The 18,979-nt window shown below is 43.4% G+C and overlaps 1 protein-coding gene and 1 non-coding gene across 2 annotated transcripts; both read left to right on the top strand.

The window, feature by feature from the left end:
* Window positions 1–576: 576 nt before the first annotated feature.
* Window positions 577–18,626, top strand: LOC115122566 (elongation factor 1-gamma). Its single transcript, XM_029651776.2, has 11 exons — window positions 577–614; window positions 3,191–3,268; window positions 3,537–3,617; window positions 4,047–4,110; window positions 8,356–8,498; window positions 10,471–10,614; window positions 11,437–11,566; window positions 12,147–12,375; window positions 14,669–14,841; window positions 17,291–17,415; window positions 17,827–18,626. Exons 1-11 carry the CDS (start codon window positions 603–605, stop codon window positions 17,983–17,985), a joined length of 1,338 nt encoding a protein of 445 aa, XP_029507636.1. The 5' UTR covers window positions 577–602; the 3' UTR covers window positions 17,986–18,626.
* On the top strand, window positions 3,834–3,909 carry LOC115122572 (small nucleolar RNA SNORD36). Its single transcript, XR_003862482.1, has one exon. It is a non-coding gene; the product is annotated as a small nucleolar RNA SNORD36 (small nucleolar RNA).
* Window positions 18,627–18,979: the final 353 nt, after the last annotated feature.

The raw sequence follows: 18,979 nt of genomic DNA, 5'->3' as shown, positions 1-18,979 counted from the left end.
TTTTATTAGCTAGGTAATAAATGGCAAATGCAACTTTAGTATATATGGGCTCACTGTAATACCATGCAGGGCAGAACAGAGAACTGACAGGATGTATGTTAACAGTTGTTCTTATACTGTGATGGATAGGAACCCAAACCGGCTGCGCGCGTGCGCCATCGAGCCCTTGGCGTCGCAGACGCTGGATGGCGCGCGCGAGCAGTGTGGGTGCAATAATTGAATAACATGGATTTCTAAATTTATTTTACGACGCTCGCGCAGGCGACGTGTCCGATCTGGTCAGCATTTTACGCTAACAAACTCGCAAGTGGTTGCATAGCAACAGCGTCAACTTCCGGCAGACAGGCGAAGCGCTGGTACGGTGTTCGCTTACCGTATACTCAAATGAACTAATAGTATACCAATAGTATGTAGTATATACTCAAATATATCGTATAATAGTATGGGTATTAAAACACAGCTCATGTTGTCTTTTTGGGGGGCAGAAATGCCCATTTATTTTCAGCATTTTCAGTCAACGTTTGATTTCAGCGACGCGCCCCAACAGGCAGTAAATACGTCACTGGTGCGCGCCCTGAGTCTTCCTTTCTCTCGTCCTAAAGATGGCGGCAGGGGTGAGTAAGATGGAGAGATGCCTTGTCACTTAATTGTTATTTGCTTTTCAGCAACCATCTGTACAAAATCTCCCCCATCCGTCTACTTATCCATTACCTTTAGTATTCCTGACACATTTAGCCACTTTAAACTTCATTGCTATGTTTATTTTATTTTTTAACCCCTCATAAAGTATTCATTGACGATGCAGCATAATAGCATTTGCGATGGTAAAATGACGCCTCTTTCCGTACCTTGTGCCACGTTGGGTTCTTCAGAGTCCGTGACGATTAATGAATGAAATTACTTGCTGTCGATTTTGTACCTTGTGTGTCATGGCTTATTTACAGTTTTTATTTGCAAAGTATCCATACATTGCCATCCGGAGTCTCTGGGGAGCATACTTGTGGCTACTTACCTAAATAGCTAGGAAAGTAGGTGGTACTAGGTAACAGTAGGTATCAAACTAACTAGTTCGCTTGCTGTTTGGATAGGATTGTGGTCAACTTTAGGGGTAGGCCACTACCAATACAGGATATGAATTATGATTGCCAAAGTATCTTTGTGATCCGCAAGTGATGTGCCCTAATGACTTGGCATAACTTTGACTTTAGCAACCTCAGTTGCCAATGCAAGGAAGTGAGATTTAAAGGGGTGTAACCTCTGCCTACACTGGTTGTAACAATGGGCATATCCTGTACATTCCCAACACCAAGGGGCTAATTGAGTTGCTTGTTGTGTAGCTGTTGTGAGATATATAAAATAAAAAAATGTTTTAAGCTGTTTTACTGACATTCTTATGATGTATTATTAAAATAAATAAAAAATTATACCAGCAATCAGCTTCTAGGCTAGCCCAAAGCCTGACAGATGGCGATATTCAGTTTTACTGACATTCTTCTGATGTATTGTTAAAATGTTTTTACCAGCAATCAGCTTCTAGGCTAGCCCAAAGCCTGACAGATGGCGATATTCAGTCGTTTCATCTTACCGTCCGAAGTTAGTGTATACAGCTGGCTATACATCCCTATCCCCCGTGGTTAGCACTTAAAACATCCATAAAGTGACTAATATCAAGTCTCGGATGTTGCGTTTAGCCAATCGGGCTGCAGCAGTCTGTTTACCACTGGTTAAACGCAGGGCACAACATAAGGAAGTAGCATTAGCTGAAAATGTTGGTAAACTATTTAGGCTATTTCGTCACATTATAAGCGTAGCAATGAGCACAGGACAGTAGGCTATAAGTGCACATTTTCCAAAATACAATACATTTTCTGGAGTACGCCATTCTCAAAATACACTGCAAATTTGATGCCTTTTAGTGCTTTATTATAAAGTTTTGTTTATACATTTTTTATGGTGAAAATGATCTTCCCCAAATTTGGTATTTGACTGCAGTCATTACTCATGACTGACCGGTGACAGTAACAGCCCTAAGTAGGACCAAGCTTTTTATCTGTGGCTGGGGAAACTGTCCCATACTGTAGGGTGTCTACACACTGCCCCAAGTGGTTGAAAACAAGATTTCATTAAATTTCGCTTCCTAATGTTATAAAATACGTTTTACCAAGACAAATATAATTATTCATGTTCTTAATCTTTGAGTGCGATTTTTCTCTTAACATATCAACATTATATCAAAAAAAGTAGATTTTGGTAACCTAATGCGATCGTTAATAATAACCGAGTGGCGTTGCTTTCTCACACTGTCTCGAGGATTTTACATGTTGTGTTTAACGTCTGCAAAGTTGTTTCCTCAGGTTACTGAATTAACATGACACGGGCTGAATTCAATGTAAAAAGCTATGAAAATAAAAAGCTTGCTGTACCGCTCAATGCTCCGTTGACATTTTACAGAGAGAAAAATCGTTGAAAAAGAACAGGAATTTGGCATTAATATGAAAGGCGTATGCTAAATTATTAAAATACTACATTTTTTAAATTTTATTTGACTTTTATTTAACTTGGGGCGGCAGGGTAGCCAAGTGGTAAGAGCGTTGGACTAGTAACCGAAAGGTTGCAAATTCTAATCCCAAAGCTGACGAGGTACAAATCTTGTTCTGCCCCTGAACCAGGCAGTTAACCCACTGTTCCTAGGCCGTCATTGAAAATAAGAATTTGTTCTAAACTGACTTGCCAAGTTAAATAAAGGTACAAATAAATAAACTATGCATGTCATGTCTAAAAATCGATATCTGTCCTATGTTTTATATCTGCCGGATTCAAGAAGATGAGTTCAAGGAAGAGCCTGTTATTTAGCCTTCATTTTCTCGCAGCATCCAGCCAGCCTAGCTGACACGATGCTTTTTTCCAGATTATTTTTTTACCAGTTAATTTTTTCTCTGGCCTCAATTGATTAAGGCACCCTAATTTTGGTCATCCTACAAGGGTAAAAACTCCCAATAAGTGAACATATTAATAACATAATTTGACCCATTGGTCAAAAGGTGTTAGAAACAACTAGTTATGTAGCTACTGGTGTTTCTGTTTGTTGTTCCTGCCTAAACCACCACCTTGATATAGAAGCACGACTGTGTACAGGGTTTTCCTCTCCATTTAATATAGTTGTGATTATTCTCTCGTCTCCCTTCCGTAGACTCTGTACACGTATCCAGAAAACTGGAGAGCCTTCAAGGCTCAGATTGCAGCCCAGTACAGCGGTGCCCGCCTCAAGGTACTACACGTTTAAACCTGCCTTATCATATTTATTTATTCTTATTGCCCTGTGATTTTGTTTTTAAAATGTTGTATTTATATTGGTTTTTACTACGGCTGTAACGATGACAATGTAACTCTGTTTACACAAGCAGCCCAATTCTGATCATTTGCCACCAATTTGTAATTTGACCGATCAGCTCTATTGGGCAAAAGATAAGAATTGGGCTGCCTGAGTAAACGCAGCCTAATTTTTCTTGGGATGAATAAATCTCGTCTCTCTTAAGGTGGCCAGCAGCGCCCCCGCCTTCACCTTCGGGCAGACGAACCGTACCCCCGCCTTCCTCAACAACTTCCCCTTGGGCAAGGTCAGTTTCTGTATTAATTTTGTAATGTGATCCATCTGAGATAGCACCCTATTCCCTATGTAGTGCACTACTTTTGACCAGGGTCTTGTATAGGGAATAGGGTGCCACTTGGGATACTAACATGGTTTACCTTGTACATATCCTTGAACTTGGATGATAAGATGTTGTATTGTCTGTGTTAGCAGCGCTATATTCCCCCCAAAAATAGTTCGTATGATGCAATGATGTTTTGAATTTCTTCACCTGAAATAATCATGAAGTTGTTTTATTGAGCTTTTTAACCCTGAGCATCAGACGTAAACATTGGCTATTGGTTGGTGTCTCCCATCTAGGGACAGGTGTTGAAAATGGACTCTCAACGAATCAAATAAATTACTGACTCTGTTTTCCTTTTTTTTCTTTTTTTTTTACTGTTCCCCCCCTCAACAGGTTCCAGCTTTTCAGGGCGATGACGGCTTCTGTCTTTTCGAGAGTAATGCCATTGCTCACTACCGTAAGTCTGCTTTTCACATCCTGTCTTATTCTGCATCTGGAGTAAACATTTTAACATGGAAATAGCTGTTCTATCATTCAGCCTACAGTAGCAGCCAATGTGTGGTGTTCAATGTAGCCCTACATTCCATGAGACTTGAGGAGAAAAAAAAAACATGCAGAGCTTGACATTAACCTGATTATCCACTTATCCTTCAGACAAGGGGGTGACTAAAAGATAGTGTGGTGGTTGATGCAAGAAACAAAAATACATTATTCCCATACCATTTATTATAGAGAATCAGAATCTATGCTACTCTCTGCCTATTGGCTACTTGGCATATTCAAGCCTGTCTCAAAATAAATCACTTCCACTTTGAGGCAAAAGAGAAAAAAAAGCTCTTTACCTTACTCGCTTTTCAAAGATGGCTAGAAATGCACACGTTTTGTCTTGCTGGATGCAACCACTCCCCCTATTGCTGACTACAAATCATCTATAACTGGGCTAACAACTCAAAGTAGCAAAGGATATGAACAAAATGTGCATGTGGCTACATGCAGCTCTTCCTTTGATTTCAAAACAAGCGCATCTACTCACAACTGCTCATGCTGTGAACACAGTCCAGTTCTAAGTAAATGACACCGATCCATATATGGCAATGGTCTATTTGCATATAGGCCTACTGCAGCTCTGATTGGTTATGGTGCACTGGTCTGTAGAGTACGGGCTTAGTCGTTCAATAGAATCCGATTCGTTATGCCTACAACCCAAATCTGTTGCATAATAAGCTTTGCGTACGAAGTCTTGCAGTTTTGTTTCGGTATGTTGGATTGAAAGTGACGACTATTGTGTTGATTTGATCACAATTCCCACAGTAAAGGGAAACGTGCTTCTCTGTGGGTGGGGGGGGGGGGGCAGAGAGTTCTTCTGAGCGCCCATCTTAGAGGGAGCATTGTCCAATACGGTAGTTACAATGACGGCCTCCCGGGGAACAGTGGGTTAAGTGCCTTGTTCAGGGGCAGAACGACAGATTTTTACCTTGTCAGCTCGGGGGATTTGAACGAGCAACCTTTCAGCTACTGGCCCAACGCTCTAACTAGGCTACCTGCCGCCAGGCAGACGGGTGGCCAGTTACCCTCGTCCTCCTCGATAGCCTGCCCTCATGCAGGGTTTGGTTTCCAACGGCCCCAGTTCATCACCTGAATGCTTCTAATCAGCTATCAATCATTAAACCTGATTGGGTGTATGTCTGGGGATGCAAACTTGATCTTCAGCCCCATTCTCCATCCTTCTTCCAGTGTACATTTGCACACTTTCTCACATGGATTTAACAAGGTTTGGAGAATTGGGACTCGACCCAAGCCTGTTTAGCCAGTATCAAACCAGAGGCTTCATTATCAATATCTAATATGCATAGCTAGATCTGCTATCATGAAAAATGCATACACAAAATCCATGTGAGATTTATAAAAAATATAATCTAGTTTTTATGCAGGCCGTCATCGAGGCTGAGCCTGTGGTGTAGTAGAGAACTGAGGTGGTTTGAGGCCCTGTCCTCTCCGGTAGTGTCTAATAAAGCAGGGTTTCTAAACTCTGTCCTGCGGCTCCCCTTGTTTGAAAGTTTAGTTTTTTTCCCCTAGCACTACACAGCTGATTCAAATAACCAACTCATCAAGTATTGATTATTTAAATCAGCTGTTTAGTGCTAGTGCAAAAAAACAAAATGTGCACCCAGAGGTGGGTGATTGAAAGACGAACTGTGTTACCAGTCGGTGTAGTAATACTGTGAAAGTTTAGATGCCAATCACCATATAAGTTCAAAGATGAAAAAGCCGGGAAGGAGGAGGAGATGACTAGAAACAATTCGGTTGGCCGTTTTATGTGTAGATTCATTGTCAGAGTAGAGGACCTTGTGCATTTCAGGTAAAATAACAACTCAATGTTTATATCCCAGGACAAATTAGCTAGCAACAGCAAGCTAGATAAATAGGACAAATTAGATAAATAGCTAAATTGCCATAAATGTTTAATGCTTTTTGACCTGTTCCCAAATTAATGTAATTGGTTCAGAGTTTGTTTAGATATTTTATCCTGCGTGTCGTGATTGCGTTTGGTGTGGGGGGGGATAAAATAAATGTATGCACGATGGCGCACGCGAGCAGCCGGTTTAGGTTCCGTGTGATAGGATCAGGGATTGAATCACCCGAATCAGAGTGCTAGATGTTACATCCTCTGAACATTTTCATATAACAGCAATTCCCTTACCCATCTTAACCTGTCTAGGACTAGCCGGAACCCCGCTCCGCTAGCGGAACCCCTCGCCAACAGCCAATGAAATTGCAGGGCGCCATATTCAAATCAACAGAAATCTCATAAATCAAATTTCTCAAACGTGCAAGTATTAGGCACCATTTTAAAGATACAATTCTTGTTAATCCAGCCACAGTGTCTGATTTCAAAAATGCTTTACAGCGAAAGCTCCACAAACGATTGTTAGGTCACCACCAACTCACAGAAAAACCCAGCCATTTTTTTCAGCCAAAGAGAGTCACAAAAAGCAGAAATAGAGAGAAAATGAATCACTAACCTTTGATCTTCATCAGATGACACTCATAGGACTTCATGTTACACAATAAATGTGTTTTGTTCGGTAAAGTTCATATTTTTATCCAAAAATCTTATTATACATTGGCCTGTTACGTTCAGTAGTTCCAAAACATGCAGTGATATTGCAGAGAGTCACATGAATTCACAGAAATACTCATTATAAATGTTGATAAATTCAAGTGTTATACATGGAACTTTAGATAAACTTCTCCTTAACCTGTTATAGCTGCAATCCCGATACCGGGATCGATATGACAACTACCAGTAAAAATAGATGGCGCCAAATTCAAACAACAGAAATCTCATAATTACAATTTCTAAAACATACATGTGTCTTATATCATTTTAAAGCTTTTCTGGTTGTTAATCCCACCAAATTGTCAGATTTTTCAAATAGGCTTTTCAGCGAAAGCACTACAAACGATTCTGTTAGGTCTCCACCAAACTACAATAAGAACAGCAAAATAAAGCATTCACAAAAAGCTGAAATAAAGAAAATGAATCACTAACCTTGAATTATCTTCATCAGATGACACTCATAGGACTTCATGTTACACAATACATGCATGTTTTGTTTGATAAAGTTCATATTTATATATTTTTTTAAATCTGAGTTTACATTGGCGCGTTAGATTCACTAGTTCAAAAACATCAAGTGATTTTGCATAGCCACATCATTCAACAGAAATACTCATCATAAATGTAGGTGATAATATAGTTATACACATGGAATTATAGATATACCTCTCCTTAATGCAACTGCTGTGTCAGATTTCAAAAAACTTTACCGAAAAAGAAATGCATGCAATAATCTGAGACGGCGCTCAAAAGTAAAAACACAGCCGCAAAGATGGCGTCAACATAAACCATAAATTACATGATAAATATTCCCTTACCTTTGATCTACATCAGAAAGCACTACAGGAGTCCCAGGTCCACAATAAATGTTTGTTTTGTTCGAAAATGTCTGTTTTTTATGTCCAAATACCTTCTTTTGTTAGTGCGTTTGGTATACATATCCAAACGCTAATTCTGGTCAGCGTTATATCGGACAAAAAGTGATATTACCGGTCGAAGAAACATTTCAAACTAAGTACAGAATCAATCATTCGGTTTTTAACATATAGCTTCAATAAAGTTCCAACCGGAGTACTCTTTCTTGTCTTTGTGAGCAATGGAACGCAAGTGACAACCATGAGGAAAAAGGATCACAAAATGGCTGCTTGATGGACATCTGATATATTCTGTTCTCATTCACTCCCACAACAACATAGAGGCCTCATTATAATTTCTATTGATGGTTGACATCTAGTGGAACCCCTAGGCAGTGCAACATCATTCATATCTCAAGGTGATTTCATTGGGGACTCTGGTGAATACATACAAGCTCTGATTTCTGACTTCCTGTTTTCAACTCAGAATTTTGCCTGCCAGTATGAGTTATGTTATACTCAGACATCATTCAAACGGTTTTTAGAAACGTCAGTGTTTTCTATCCAATACTACTAATAATATGCTAATATTAGCAGCTATGACTGAGGAGCAGTACGTTTGATATGGGCACCTTTCATCCAAGCTACTCGATACTGCCCCCTTGCAGCCGTAAGAAGTTAAGATCTGTGCCCACATTCTCATCGTATGTACTGTCTTCTCCTCCAGTGAGCAATGAGGCCCTGCGTGGCAGCAGTCCCCAGGCCCAGTCCCAGGTGCTTCAGTGGGTAAGCTTCGCTGATGCTGAAATCATCCCTCCAGCCTCTGCGTGGGTCTTCCCTACCTTGGGAATCATGCAGTTCAACAAGCAGGTATGTACTGCTGTCACTGTATACCGACGCGCTTTCCAGCTACTCTTTATTGAAATGACACTGTAGACGATCAGATATCACAACCATGGTTTTAATCTACCAGACACTCAGATTGTTTATGAAGCAAATCATTTGGATTTTTTTCCCCACTTACTCTAGCTAACCAATTCATGCTTTTGCCTATTTCTCCCTGATTTAGAAGATACTGTTGCACAAACATGCTAATATAAGCCTACAGCAGCACTGGTATCAGGCTGTATAGACTAGCTAGGTGTGATCAGACTCAGTACATTTATTAGCTAACTAGCTATTTAGCATTAGTCTAATACGGATTTCTTTTCGCCACAACATGCTAAGAAAAGACAGACTAGAAAAGAAAAGGCATCCTGCTTTCTGGAATATTCCACTGGGTACAAATGGTATTTGTTTTGTGTAACATCTGAGTGCTGAGGTCTATCCTGACAGACACTTCTCTGGGGGGGCTCTAGTGCTGAGGTCTATCCTGAGACTCGTCTCTGGGGGGCTCTAGTGCTGAGGTCTATCCTGAGACTCGTCTCTGGGGGGCTCTAGTGCTGAGGTCTATCCTGAGACTCGTCTCTGGGGGGCTCTAGTGCTGAGGTCTATCCTCTGGGGGCTCTAGTGCTGAGGTCTATCCTGACAGACTCGTCTCTGGGGGGCTCTAGTGCTGAGGTCTATCCTGAGACTCGTCTCTGGGGGGCTCTAGTGCTGAGGTCTATCCTGAGACTCGTCTCTGGGGGGCTCTAGTGCTGAGGTCTATCCTGAGACTCGTCTCTGGGGGGCTCTAGTGCTGAGGTCTATCCTGAGACTCGTCTCTGGGGGGCTCTAGTGCTGAGGTCTATCCTGAGACTCGTCTCTGGGGGGCTCTAGTGCTGAGGTCTATCCTGACAGCCTCGTCTCTGGGGGGGCTCTAGTGCTGAGGTCTATCCTGAGACTCGTCTCTGGGGGGCTCTAGTGCTGAGGTCTATCCTGAGACTCGTCTCTGGGGGGCTCTAGTGCTGAGGTCTATCCTGAGACTCGTCTCTGGGGGGCTCTAGTGCTGAGGTCTATCCTGACAGCCTCGTCTCTGGGGGGCTCTAGTGCTGAGGTCTATCCTGACAGCCTCGTCTCTGGGGGGGCTCTAGTGCTGAGGTCTATCCTGAGACTCGTCTCTGGGGGGCTCTAGTGCTGAGGTCTATCCTGAGACTCGTCTCTGGGGGGCTCTAGTGCTGAGGTCTATCCTGAGACTCGTCTCTGGGGGGCTCTAGTGCTGAGGTCTATCCTGAGACTCGTCTCTGGGGGGCTCTAGTGCTGAGGTCTATCCTGAGACTCGTCTCTGGGGGGCTCTAGTCGTTGGAAAAGCCTCATAGCTTTACCTTCAAACCTACTGCCGTTAGCCCTGTGGGATATTAGTGCAGAACATTACTAATCTACAAATTTACCGAAGTAGTTTTAAAGTTCACCTCTTCCCCTCTCGTTTTATTTAAATTACCATATCAATTATTTAATGTAAACTTTCTCCAGGCCTTCATAGCCTATCGTCTATTTGGGTTATAACACAAAACATGTTTTGTGATGACTCACTGCGATCTTGCATTTTGGTTTTAACGTTCACACCCATAGTCTGTATTGCTGTTATTAATGTTATTAATGTATCTCACAACACCCAGAGAATGTTAAGTCACATACTATAGCAATCATCTGGGATGTGTCCCATGACAATTTTAACATTCAGAAGGTGGACGCAATATTACAACATAACTTCACACTGGTAGTTTAACATGACATAGAAATGTCTTTAGGTGTCTAATGCTAAATGAAGTGTCTTAGGAGCAAACAAATCTGTTCTGGTTTACGGTTACTCTGCTCAATTTTGTGCAATGTCTCTCACCCTGTAGCCTCTAGACTTGCACAATGTAATGTATTTATTGTAAATGTAATGCATTGTGTGTGTGTGTGTGTGTGTCCCCCCCAGGCAACAGAGCAGGCCAAGGAGGAAGTGAAGAAGGTTCTGTCTGTCCTCAACCATCACCTCAACACCAGGACCTTCCTGGTTGGAGAGCGAGTCAGCCTAGCTGATATCAGCGTGGCCTGTAGCATGATCTGGCTCTTTAAACAGGTTTGATAGTCTTTTTTTTCCTCTTTTTTAAAAACTTTTTTTACTGTTATGACAACAAATACCTAGGGGCTTCATGTCCTCTGCCTTCACTTAGGTGGGTGTTTCCATGTCCATTACTCAAGAAAGTACCTCTTGAACTGCACACATTTTGCTTCAGTTAACTACTCAATGGCTTGTTGAATCAGGGAACCCCTCATAGTTAAACAGGCTGTGTCTCAAATTGGCTCCCCATTAAGTACACTTGTATAGGGAAGTGTTCCCGTTAGGGTTTACCAGAGACGGGGTAACCATAGTGATGGACTACAACACAGTGTTCCATTCAGGATGGTTTACCAGAGACTGGGTAACCCTGGTGATGGACTACAACACAGTGTTCCATTCAGGATGGTTTACCAGAGACAGGGTAACCATAGTGATGGACTACAACAGTGTTCCATTCAGGATGTTTTACCAGAGACAGGGTAACCCTGGTGATGGACTACAACAGTGTTCCATTCAGGATGTTTTACCAGAGACAGGGTAACCCTAAAACACACTGTCAATGGAGATTGAAAAAACCATGGAAGGGGTTTTGAATCCAGGACTGGACTTAATCTGGGTCCCGGGAAACTGGCCTATATGTGGCTTTGATGTCTAATGACTTAGCCTAGGGTTAGTATTTCTCTAGTCATTCCTCGGGGCAGAACCCCTATGACTGCACATATCACCTCTAGCTACAAACTTGACCAATGTATGGGAGACATTGGCCTAAATGCTGCATCTTTTGTTTAGATTAGTGGAGCTGTCCTCGTGGCTTTAAATGTCCCTCTCCTCCTCCTGTAGGTCCTTGAGCCTTCCTTCCGCCAACCTTTCCCCAACGTGACCCGTTGGTTCCAGACCTGCGTCAACCAGCCCCAGTTCAAGACCGTGCTCGGAGAGGTCAAGCTCTGCGACAAGATGGCTCAGTTTGATCGTAAGGACCAACTGTAGAAGAAAGGATTCTACCACATATTGTTCTAGTTCCATGATACAACACAATGCTTCATAGAAAGAAAGAAAAATATTTATTATTTTGCTCATTTTACATATTTTGATAGATTTCCCAAATGAGAAGTTAATTGGGAGTTTTGTTTTCATGGAGAAGATTTGTAAGTCGCTCTGGATAAGAGCGTCTGCTAAATGACTTAAATGTAAATGTAAGATCGAAAAAGTTATATGACATAATTTGTCACCCACCCAAGACCGTACTATCATGACAGAGGCATCCCCCTCGTTGTGAAATCTAATCCTTGGGAGAATAACGCAGGACTTTGGCACAGGTTAAAGTAGACCCAATCTACAATAATCTGACTAGAAGACCTGGGACAATAGTTACTATATTATTATGAGCGGTGCTGGTACACCCCCTCTTAAAGTACTGATTTATGCTAATATTGTGGTCAAATGGTAATGACATTTTGTTTTGATGTTAAAAGATTCAAACACGGGGAAACACTCGCTGTAGCACTGGATTTGTTATTCAATGTATTTTATTGAATGTATTTATACTCCAGCCAAGAAGTTCTCTGACATGCAGCCCAAGAAGGACAGCCTTCCCAAGAAAGACACCCCTCCCAAGAAAGAGAAAGCTGGAAAGGAGGCAGGCAAACCTCAGGAGAAGAAAGATAAGAAGAAGAAGGAAGAGAAGGAAGCTGCCCCTGCCGAGGAGGAAATGGACGAGTGTGAAGCAGCTCTGGCTTCAGAACCCAAAACCAAGGACCCTTTCGCTCACCTACCAAAGAGGTACATCATATGTCCACGTACATCAGACCTGAGGGTTATACTTGCGAAGCTGGATTAATGAGTTGGCCAGCTAACTTGCCTAAATATTGTGATAAACTTTTTTTTATTTATTTTTTAATGTAAAGATGAGCTTGTCATGGTGTAATTGACTCAACAATTTAAAACACTTGGAGTATTTTTGTAATCTTTTGTATTCTGTTGTATTTATAAATTGTGTGGATGCAGGGCTCCCTCATAAAATAGATGGAGACTCCCTGCTTAAAAAAAAAATATTTAAAAAAGTTTAGTTTTCTTAATAAACCAGAAAGGGTTATTTTGGGTTGTTAATCAAAGTTAGCTGGCTAACTCATTGACCCAAAGGGGGTATATTATTATTATAAAGCTGGATCAATGAGTTAACCAGCTAACTTTGATTTAGCAACCAGAAATAACTATAGATTATCTGGTTCATTTAAAAAATAAATAAAAAAACTGAACTTTAACCTTTCAAACACATTTGAGGACCGGGGGCTGGATCAGTGAGTTGGCCAGCTGTCCAAAGTTGCTTGAAATAACTGAATCGTTTTTGAGGAATAGACTTAAAATTGTCATTATCGTCTACAAATTTAGCTTTTTTTTTTTTTTTTTAAGGACCAATGCTTCTGTTTTTATCTCGATATCAAATCATTTCTGTGTAACAATTAAGTACCTTACTGTGATTTTTGTTTTAAATTGAAAGGGACAAAAATGAACAAAACTAGCTTCGTAGCGAAGAGCAATTTCTCAAGCAAGGACTTTTTTGAGTGGGTGGCAGATGAGATGTTATTGGCAGAGGTTTTCAGCTCTCTTTCTTATTGGTCTATTAACTAATTTAATGCTTGGTGATGTCACCAGGCAGGCCAAAACTCTATCACACCAGAACAGGCTGACATTTTAAGCATAACAGTTCCTACACTAAAAGGGAATTAACATTTTCAAAATGTCACTATTATTCCAATCTCAGTATTGAACTGCAGTGTTTGTGTATATATAAAATGCAGAAAAATCACTTTTGACAGCCCAAATCCCCTTCAATCAACCAACAAATCCTAAATGACATGTGTCTATAAAAGTTAGTTGAATAATAATCCTTCTTTCTGGAATACCCTGTGGGCTCTAGTACGGAGGTCTGTCCTGACGGTCTCTGTGGGCTCTAGTACGGAGGTCTGTCCTGGCGGTCTCTGTGGGCTCTAGTACGGAGGTCTGTCCTGGCGGTCTCTGGGGGCTCTAGTACGGAGGTCTGACCTGACGGTCTCTGTGGGCTCTAGTACGGAGGTCTGTCCTGGCGGTCTCTGTGGGCTCTAGTACGGAGGTCAGTTCTGACGGACTGTGGGCTCTAGTACGGAGGTCTGTCCTGACGGACTGTGGGCTCTAGTACGGAGGTCTGTCCTGACGGACTGTGGGCTCTAGTACGGAGGTCTGTCCTGACGGTCTCTGTGGGCTCTAGTACGGAGGTCTGTCCTGACGGTCTCTGTGGGCTCTAGTACGGAGGTCTGTCCTGGCGGTCTCTGTGGGCTCTAGTACGGAGGTCTGTCCTGGCGGTCTCTGTGGGCTCTAGTACGGAGGTCTGTCCTGGCGGTCTCTGTGGGCTCTAGTACGGAGGTCTGTCCTGGCGGTCTCTGTGGGCTCTAGTACGGAGGTCTGTCCTGGCGGTCTCTGTGGGCTCTAGTACGGAGGTCTGTCCTGGCGGTCTCTGGAGGGCTCTAGTGCTGAGGTCAGTTCTGACGGACTCGTCTCTGGAGGGCTCTAGTGCTGAGGTCAGTTCTGACGGACTCGTCTCTGGAGGGCTCTAGTGCTGAGGTCAGTTCTGACGGACTCGTCTCTGGAGGGCTCTAGTGCTGAGGTCAGTTCTGACGGACTCGTCTCTGGGGGGCTCTAGTGCTGAGGTCAGTTCTGACGGACTCGTCTCTGGAGGGCTCTAGTGCTGAGGTCTATCCTGACACTAGTCTCTGGGGGACTCTAGTCGTTGGAAAAGTCTCATAGCTTTACCTTCAAATCTACTGCCATTAGCCCTGTGGGATATTACTGCAGGACATTTACTAATAATATTTTTAACTGGTTTTCGCTTTGTCGTGTGTGTAGATGGATGAGGAAACGCATGAATTTAATTAATCCATTTTAGAATAAGGCTGTAAAATAACAATGTGGGAAAGTTGAGGGGTCTGAATACTTTCCGAATGCACTGTGTATATTTTAACCTCTTGAGTTATTAGGTGACTAGGGAGTGTACAATCTCTCCCCCTGTTCTCCTGATTCCTCGCTCCTCTTCCTGCAGTGCGTTTGTCATGGACGAGTTCAAGAGGAAGTACTCTAACGAGGACACGCTGACTGTAGCCGTGCCCCACTTCTGGGAACACTTTGACAAGGAGGGTTACTCCATCTGGTACGGCGAGTACAAATTCCCTGAGGAGCTTACCATGACCTTCATGAGCTGCAACCTCATCATGGGTGAGATAGCTACCACAGCCATCCATAGGCTCTATACCCACAGCCATACATAGGCTCTATATACCCACAGCCATCCATAGGCTCTATACCCACACAGCCATCCATAGGCTCTATACCCACAGCCATACATATCACAGCCATCCATAGGCTCTATATACCCACAGCCATCCATAGGCTCTATACCCACAGCCATACATAGGCTCTATATACCCACAGCCATCCATAGGCTCTATATACCCACAGCCATCCATAGGCTCTATATACCCACAGCCATCCATAGGCTCTATATACCCACAGCCATCCATAGGCTCTATATACCCACAGCCATCCATAGGCTCTATATACCCACAGCCATCCATAGGTTCTATACCCACAGCCATCCATAGGTTCTATACCCACAGCCATCCATAGGTTCTATACCCACAGCCATCCATAGGTTCTATACCCACAGCCATCCATAGGTTCTATACCCACAGCCATCCATAGGTTCTATACCCACAGCCATCCATATGCTCTATACCCACAGCCATCCATAGGCTCTATATACCCACAGCCATCCATAGGCTCTATATACCCACAGCCATCCATAGGCTCTATAGCCACAGCCATCCATAGGCTCTATAGCCACAGCCATCCATAGGCTCTATAGCCACAGCCATCCATAGGCTCTATAGCCACAGCCATCCATAGGCTCTATAGCCACAGCCATCCATAGGCTCTATAGCCACAGCCATCCATAGGCTCTATATACCCACAGCCATCCATAGGCTCTATATACCCACAGCCATCCATAGGCTCTATATACCCACAGCCATCCATAGGCTCTATATACCCACAGCCATCCATAGGCTCTATATACCCACAGCCATCCATAGGCTCTATATACCCACAGCCATCCATAGGCTCTATATACCCACAGCCATCCGTAGGCTCTATATACCCACAGCCATCCGTAGGCTCTATATACCCACAGCCATCCGTAGGTTCTATACCCACAGCCATCTATATACCCACAGCCATCCGTAGGTTCTATATACAGCCATCAGCCATCCGTAGGTTCTATACCCACAGCCATCCGTAGGTTCTATACCCACAGCCATCCGTAGGTTCTATACCCACAGCCATCCGTAGGTTCTATACCCACAGCCATCCGTAGGTTCTATACCCACAGCCATCCGTAGGTTCTATACCCACAGCCATCCGTAGGTTCTATACCCACAGCCATCCGTAGGTTCTATACCCACAGCCATCCGTAGGTTCTATACCCACAGCCATCCGTAGGTTCTATACCCACAGCCATCCGTAGGTTCTATACCCACAGCCATCCGTAGGTTCTATACCCACAGCCATCCGTAGGTTCTATACCCACAGCCATCCGTAGGTTCTATACCCACAGCCATCCGTAGGCTCTATATACCCACAGCCAACCGTAGGCTCTATATACCCACAGCCAACCGTAGGCTCTATATACCCACAGCCAACCGTAGGCTCTATATACCCACAGCCAACCGTAGGCTCTATATACCCACAGCCAACCGTAGGCTCTATATACCCACAGCCAACCGTAGGCTCTATATACCCACAGCCAACCGTAGGCTCTATATACCCACAGCCATCCGTAGGTTCTATACCCACAGCCATCCGTAGGTTCTATACCCACAGCCATCTGTAGGTTCTATACCCACAGCCATCCGTAGGTTCTATAGCCACAGCCATCCGTAGGTTCTATAGCCACAGCCATCCGTAGGTTCTATACCCACAGCCATCTCTAGCCACGGCCGTCCGTAGGCGCTCTAGCCACGGCCGTCCGTAGGCTCTCTAGCCACGGCCCCACAACCTTCATGAGCTGCAAATGGGTGAGATGTAGAACAGTCGTAGCTCCACACGTATCAGACTCCAGCTGATCATTTCAGAAGTAGTGTGATCCATGTACATCGTACTGTAAGTGATTAGTTATGTCAACAGTTCATAGGGACGACCCGATAGTAAAGATTTAACTGTCATGCTAATCTCACTCTTCACGCCGCATTGCGGCTGTGTATTTCATCAAGGATTTCACATGTAGCAATCATTGTCAAAAACGGAATGTTGGAGTCCGGGGGGGGGGGGGGCTGAGAATGTCCCGGGGGTCAGTGTCGAATATGTAATTTTATAGCTATATTTGTTTCATACCATATCTGGCCAACGTTTACGAACTCTCCACAATCATTTTTAATTTACATCAACTGACTTTATGAAAACCAAAATTAACAAGCAAATGGGAGTTTATGTGGGACATATCAGAGACAAAAATGGGCGAGTTCGTTTTACACGGGTCTGTTCTATTCGGGATCCTTGGTACCGGGGGGGCTGAGAATGTCCTGGGGGTAGGGTGGGGGGCCTGAGAATGTCCCGGGGGGGTGGGGGCTGAGAATGTCCGGGGGGTACTGAGAGCTGCTTCATCTTTCAGGAATGTTCCAGCGACTTGACAAACTCCGCAAGAACGGCTTTGCCAGCGTGATCCTGTTCGGCGGGAACAACGACAGTAGCATTTCTGGAATCTGGATCTTCAGAGGACAGGACTTAGCTTTCACTGTGAGTTTCTGTTTCCCCTTGGGCTGTTTTGGGGTGGAAGGCCATTTCAGTAGACAATTCTTGTCCATTATTCCCCCTGTGGAATAATAAAGTTGACTGAACAGACTTGGGGATACACTGGGGACTGGTTTCCCAGACATATATATTAAGTGTAGACCAGGATTAAACGTTTTAAATGTTCCCTTGACCAAGCTTTTTAGTCCTGGACTGGAGTTGATCTGTGTCTGGAGAACTGGGCCTAAGGGTGTCAAGAGAATTACCGCTGTAGTTCTGAATCGAAAACGTGCTCTTAGAGAACCATGTGCTACAACTGTATACAATTGACCCTACAGGTTCATTCTTCTGTCTCAATGTTGGGAATTCAATGATTTGCTTTTAGTTGACCACCTATCATTTCTCCCTCCTGTGTAGCTGTCTGATGACTGGCAGATTGATTACGAGTCGTACGCCTGGCGCAAACTGGACCCCGACAGCGACGAAACCAAGACCATGGTCAAGGAGTACTTTGCTTGGGAGGGAGAGTTCAAACACGTGGGGAAACCCTTTAGCCAGGGCAAGTGCTTCAAGTGAGCAGCGTGGAGGAGGATGGCACCATGACCCCTATACGTCCGACGCTATACATCAACACCTTAACCTAAAGGACATACAAACACCTTGTGCTTGGACCTTCTCAAACTGATCTTCAGTTGGAGTGGATTGTGTCTCAATGGTCCTAACAGAAGCGGTTGTTTTGAGTTGACAAATAAACATGTTTTCCACAATGCCATTTTCTGGATTTTTTTTTTGGGGTGATGGAACCCCCCCCCCCCCAAAAAAAATAAATATATAATGCTAGATGACTTGTTTTACTTTGAAAAATTTTGACCATTTTCTGTTTTGTGGCCTTGTTGTATGCCATCGCCTAGCTACCCTGTTTTATAAGCCTTAATTTCCTTTCAATTCTAGCCAGAGTACCAGTCTGTTTGTGCCATCCCTGGTCAGTCATTATCATGTTAGGCTGAACAATGAGCAATGTATTTGGTAAGAGCACAAACAGATCTGGGACCAGGCTAATTCCGTGTAAAATAATCATATTTGTTTTCTCTTTTGATATAGCAATCATGGAGCTGAAATCTGGACAATTAATAAATGGTTTAAATTGCTGTCCATAAAAGAATTGGTTGCGTACATTAAAGCCTTTTAATGTGGAGAAAAATAAATAATTGAACGTCTAGTGCCTCCCCGTCCATCGACCTTAGGATTCTTCTGTGCTTACAGTGGGTGGGTCTGTCGCACCATATTCCTTATACTTAAGTTTATTAAAACATTTTATTTAACTAGGCAAGTCTGTTAAGAACAAATTATTTACGATGACGGCCACACCCAGACACCGCTGGGATGATTTTGCGCCGCCCTATGGAACTCCCTATCACAGCTGGTTGTGATACAGCCTGGAATCGAACCGTGGTCTGTAGTAACACCTCTAGCACTGAGATGCAGTGCCTTAGACCGCTGCACTAGTCGGGAGGGTGCTACTTTTAACCAGGGCTCGTAGGGTGTAATTTGGGTGTCGTGTGAATATAAT

The sequence above is a fragment of the Oncorhynchus nerka genome, linkage group LG6, assembly GCF_034236695.1.
Source record: "Oncorhynchus nerka isolate Pitt River linkage group LG6, Oner_Uvic_2.0, whole genome shotgun sequence".
NCBI lineage: Eukaryota > Metazoa > Chordata > Actinopteri > Salmoniformes > Salmonidae > Oncorhynchus > Oncorhynchus nerka.
The sequence above is the reverse complement of the archived record's forward strand: the minus strand, read 5'-3'. Positions and strand labels throughout refer to the sequence as shown.

Excerpts from the sequence above, each read along its gene's own strand:
- LOC115122566 (XM_029651776.2), top strand. Across the intron at positions 4,111-8,355 it reads TAATGCCATTGCTCACTACC|TGAGCAATGAGGCCCTGCGT; the intron begins GTAAGTCTGCTT and ends CTTCTCCTCCAG. Across the intron at positions 14,842-17,290 it reads GAGCTGCAACCTCATCATGG|GAATGTTCCAGCGACTTGAC; the intron begins GTGAGATAGCTA and ends TTCATCTTTCAG.